General features: G+C 42.0%; 1 protein-coding gene across 1 annotated transcript in view; it reads right to left on the reverse strand.

The window, feature by feature from the left end:
• The window catches only part of znf423 (zinc finger protein 423), a 90,163-nt gene extending 85,179 nt beyond the window's left edge, over positions 1-4,984 (reverse strand). The window contains exon 1 of the mRNA XM_087797811.1: positions 4,252-4,984. Coding sequence (XP_087653937.1) covers positions 4,252-4,291 — 40 coding nt within the window. The 5' untranslated portion in view covers positions 4,292-4,984. The remainder of the gene's footprint in view (positions 1-4,251) is intronic.
• Positions 4,985-6,000: the final 1,016 nt, after the last annotated feature.

Genomic DNA, 6,000 nt, shown 5'->3' on the forward strand with positions numbered 1-6,000 from the left:
CTCTTGTAGTCCTGTGTGTGCAAGTGGGTTTGTGCGAGTCTACTCATGCGTCCGCTCGCCGCTATCTCTGCGCTGCACCTTCGCTCGGCTGACAGATTGGCAGAGCTGGTTTTTGGGGGTGAGGGGGGATGGGGGGGAGAGAGGGGGTGTAACAGAGAGGTGTTCGGGGGCAACGCAGGAGCACGGAGCAGGTGAGGGGTGTGCGTGGAGAGAGGGGGGGGGGTAATGGGGGTCGCCGGGGGGATTATCTGTGTTTTCATGTTCCTCTGTCGTTCACCTGCTCACTGGACTCTGACTGACCCACCAACACAAGGTCCTCCCTGGACCAGACCAGGAGTGGGACCTTCTTTGTCTCATCAACTTGTTTTTATACATGGATTTACTTTGTGTGAGGATGATGATGATGATGATGATGATGATGGTTTTGATGATGAAGGTGACGTTCATGATAATAAAGATGATGATGATGATGATGTTGATGAAGGTGACGTTGACGATGATGATGATGATGAAGATGGTTTTGATGATGAAGCTGACGTTCACGATGATAAAGATGATGATGATGATGAAGATGACGTTGATGAAGATGAAGATGGTTTTGATGATGAAGCTGACGTTCACGATGATAAAGATGATGATGAAGATGAAGATGACGTTGATGAAGGTGACGTTGACAATGATGATGATGATGAAATGGTTTTGATGATGAAGGTGACGTTCATGATGATAAAGATGATGATGAAGATGAAGATGACGTTGATGAAGGTGACGTTGACGATGATGATGATGATGAAGATGGTTTTGATGATGATGAAGACGGTTTTGATGATGATGATGAAGGTGGCGTTGATGATGATGAAGAATGATGATGAAGATGGTTTTGATGAAGATGAAGATGGTTTTGATGATGAAGGTGACTTTCACGATGATAAAGATGATGATGATGATGAAGATGGTTTTGATGATGAAGGTGACTTTCACGATGATAAAGATGATGATGATGATGAAGATGGTTTTGATGATGAAGGTGACTTTCATGATGATAAAGATGATGATGAAGAAGATGACGTTGATGAAGGTGATGTTGATGATGATGATGTTGATGATGATGAAGATGACATTGACGATGTTGAAGGTGATGATGTTTCACATTTCAAACAAGTCGTCACGGTAACAAGTCACAGTGTCGGTGTCACCATCAGCGAGACGTGCAGGACCGTCACTGAAGGTGTGAGCAGAGGTCACATGATTGACCCGCGTATCACTTCCATCAAAGTGTGTGTAGTCACTGCTGCACACACACACACACACACACACACGCACGCACACGCACACACACACACTCGTCACAGAGTGACGCGAGAGTGAGAGGAGGAGTGAGAAGAAGCTCCTCTTATCTCCATATTATTTCTGCGGATTAATCCTTTTATTAACGAGTCTCTTTAACGAGAGTCTTTAACGAGGCGCAGCAGCCGAAGCTGCTCCCCCGAGTCTGACGCTTTATCCACGATGATGATTATTACTTAATTACACGCGACTCAATCCGCCTCATTTGCAGGACAGGAAGTGAGACGGCGAGCGTCGACACCGTTTGTTTACAGCGACCCGGTGACGGCGGCGAGGACGGAACCGATGAAGAAGATCTGCTCCAACGACATTTATTTATCTTTTTCTCTTCAATGATCTTCTTGAAGGTTTATTTACTTCAATAACTGATGTTAATCAAATAAGAGAATAATAATAAAACAAGTGATCTGTACGATAAGTACACGTATATCAAAATAAAATCGCTAAATTTAAATCAATCCACGATAAATTAATTAAATCGTGAAAAAAGTAAAAAAAACGACAGAATGTGTCGAGTTTTTTTCAGTGTTTTATATTGAACTCTGACATGATTGACATGCGTTAGCGCGCTAGCATGACGACCACTTAGCATGTGTAGTTGTTAGCCCACGCGTGGCTAACTTCATGTAGCAAATAGGGTCGTTGGAAAAATGTCGATATATCGCAATTTTTTTTTTTCACAATACTGTATCGATATTAACAATGTATCAATTGCCTTTTTTTAAGTATTTAAATTTTTTACCATAGTTCTTTTATGGGTAACAGTTCAATGAAGTGTAAATAAGTAAGTAAGTAATTTTTATTTATATAGCGCTTTTCCAGACCAGGGTCACAAAGCGCTTAAACAATCAAAACAATACTCAATAAAGTATATACTTTAAAGGTCAATATAAAACTGAAAACAAGTGTATTTAAAATAAATTAATTCTTTATTTTTTATTAACAATAAACATATAAATAAATATTAACGGGTTTGTTCATTTCCGTATTGCAATTAAACTTCTGGCCGCTAGATGGCAGCAGGCATTACGTTCTCCGCAGCTAAAGGAACAATTAAAAATGCGGGATCCCGATGACTGAGGACGAGAGGATACAGTGACTCCAGCAGCTTTTAAAAGCTGATGTTTGGGCATATTTTGGTTTGAAAACAAACAAAAGTAGTTACGACTTCATCAAGAGTCATGTGGTCTGTAAATACTACAACACCAGGGTCAAGTACTCGACAATACTACACATATATACTTGTTTCTACAGTATCACAACACCAGACTCAAGTACTGGACAATACTACACATACATACTTGTTACTACACTATCACAACACCAGAGTCAAGTACTGGACAATACTACACATACATACTTGTTACTACACTATCACAACACCAGAGTCAAGTACTGGACAATACTGCACAAATATACTTGTTACTACACTATTACAACACCAGAGTCAAGTACTGGACAATACTACACAAATATACTTGTTACTACACTATCACAATACCAGAGTCAAGTACTGGACAATACTACACATATATCCTTGTTACTACAGTATCACAATACCAGAGTCAAGTACAGGACAATACTACACAAATATACTTGTTAATACACTATCACAACACCAGAGTCAAGTACAGGACAATACTACACAAATATACTTGTTAATACACTATCACAACACCAGAGTCAAGTACAGGACAATACTACACAAATATACTTGTTAATACACTATCACAATATATTGTATCGTTCGTTCGGTCGTGTTTAAATGATTTATTTCTCCCATCATTCTTCAGTCTTGGGGGGGCGGAGTCACATGTCAATGACTGACAGGTGTCAATCAGAGAGTGACAAGAAAGAGGTTCAGGCTGTTCATGAGGATCTTCTTCTGAATCTAAAGAAACTTTAGTGAGAATCAATCGTTTATGAGAAACTACTTTCTAGTTTTTACTCCGACTGAACAGGAACATCTGAGGTTCTGAGGAGAGAAGAACTTCGTTGGATGCACGACAACATCAGGTGTTGATGGAGATCCTTCAGAGTTCTGGAGGTCCAGCAGAGGACCAGGAGACCAGAAACATCTACTGAACTGGTTTACTCTTGTGACTCCACTTCTGTCTCCGAGCTCCAGCTGGGATTCAAACCAACAACCTTTCCTGAGCCAAGATCCACGAGAAGAGCAGACACTGACCAGGAGTTTCAACTTCACCGCGATCTACACGCAGGAGGAAGTGGGGGGAGGGGCGTCCACCACATGGTCAGAACCACCACGGTCCATCTGGGTCCCATAAACATGGAGGCCAAGGCCACCGCATGCTGCCCCCCAAATACGAGCCCCCCTCACCCAAGTCCCGCTTCAAACTTCCTTCTTCATGCTCTGACAACAAAGTTCTGATGTCTGACCTCTGACCTCTGCCCTGGAGCCGGAACCAGGTTTGTACACACTCAGGACCGCGACCCAGGTCTAACTCGTGCACCAGAACTAGTGACACTATCCTCAGAACCAGGTTCACTAAAACCATGTCTAAATATACTCTGGATCAGGAAGAAGGTTCTACTTGCACTTGGAACCAGAACCAGGTGTTTGTACCATCAGAACAAGTTCTGTGTCCACTCTGGACCAGGAAGGAGGGTCTACCTGCACTTGGAACCAGAACCAGTTTTTTAAATTGCACTCTGGACCAGAACCACTGGGTCACAACGAAAGATTTTTCCGGTCAGTGAACAACAACAAGTCGGTCCAGAAGCCACGCTGGTCTCCCGGTTCGACCGTGGAGCGAGGTCCTGGATCGGTTCCGACACCTTCCTGGGAGACTCTGGAGCCTGTTAGAAGTCTTCAAACACGCGGGCATGGACCGAGAACCGAACACCGAGAGCCGGTACCATCGAGACAGAACCGGTTCTTACCTTTAACGGACCGCGGTTTCGCCTGTTTTCGTCTGGACATCTCCGGTCCTGCGGGGCTCGTCCTCGCTACGGTCCGGGTTCTCAGCCTCCGACAGGCGGACTCTCGGGGTCTCCCGCTCCCGCCTGTTGCAATGCGGCAGCTCCGGTCCCGGGTGCGAGCGTCGGTCGGTCCAGACGGAACCGAGGGGTGAGTTCTTCTTCCGCCGCCGCGACACTGACAGCGCGGACTCCTCCGCCCCGAACACTCTCTCTCTCTGGCTGGTACCGCCTCGAACACCTGAGCGGTCCTGGTGGTTCCGGGAGGTTCAGAGCAGATCTGTGGCGGAGAAAGTCGCGGTGGAGTTTCTCCTCCTCCTCCTCCTCCGCGGTGCGCGCGGACTCCTCCGCCCCGAGGGGACTACTTCTCCTCCGCCGCGGAGTCTTGTGAGGTGTCGCAGCCACGACCCGCCGGCGGTTCCGCGATGGTTCGGCTGATGTTCCCCCAGCAGCAGCCCGGCTCTGTGTCTCCTCCGCGCTCCTTCTTTGTCCTGACTGTGGAGCAGCAGCCTCCCCGCGCCTCCTCCGCCTCCTCCTGCCTCCGCACACACACACATACTAAGCGGAGCAGCTTTGGCTGGAGCCTCGTCCCAGCAGGGGGATGTGAGAGAAGGGTCCCGGCGGGGGAGCGCTCTGATCCCGCAGGGAGCAGCTCGGCACGGACCGGGTTGGCTGAGGCGGAGAGGCGGCGGAGAGGCAGACCCGGGCAGGAGAGAGAGAGGGAGAGAGAGAGAGAGAGAGAGAGGGAGAGAGGCTGGGGAGGGTCTGGACGAGGCAACAGCGCCGGTCAGTGGCGGAGAGGAGGAACTGCAGCGAGGGGAGACGGAGCGAAAACGTGGAGGTGGAGTCTGGTGACGTCACGCTGAAGCAGACGCACGTGCGGAGACAATCAACTCTTCGGTTCTTAATTAACAAAAAAAAAAAGATAATATTAAAATAAAATGAATATAGATGTGTGTAAGATAAATATAATACTTAATACTTAATAAATTAAAATATATAATATTAAAATTAAATGAATAAAGATGTGTGTAAGATAAATATAATACTTAATACTTAATAAATTAAAATATATAATAATTAAAATTAAATGAATATAGATGTGTGTAAGATAAATATAATACTTAATACTTAATAAATTAAAATATATAATATTAAAATTAAATGAATATAGATGTGTGTAAGATAAATATAATACTTAATACTTAATAAATTAAAATATATAATAATTAAAATTAAATGAATATAGATGTGTGTAAGATAAATATAATACTTAATACTTAATAAATTAAAATATATAATAATTAAAATTAAATGAATATAGATGTGTGTAAGATAAATATGATACTTAATACTTAATAAATAAAAATATATAATAATAATAATAAAATTAAATGAATATAGATGTGTATAAGATAAATATAATACTTAATACTTAATAAATAAAAATATATAATAATAATAATAATAATAAAATTAAATGAATATAGATGTGTATAAGATAAATATAATACTTAATACTTAATAAATAAAAATATATAATAATAATAATAATAATACAATTAAATGAATATAGATGTGTATAAGATAAATATAATACTTAATACTTAATAAATAAAAATATATAATAATAATAATAATAATACAATTAAATGAATATAGATGTGTATAAGATAAATATAATACTTAATACTTAATAAATAAAAATATATA

This window comes from Callionymus lyra, chromosome 8, assembly GCF_982586985.1.
Source record: "Callionymus lyra chromosome 8, fCalLyr1.hap1.1, whole genome shotgun sequence".
Classification (NCBI taxonomy): domain Eukaryota; kingdom Metazoa; phylum Chordata; class Actinopteri; order Syngnathiformes; family Callionymidae; genus Callionymus; species Callionymus lyra.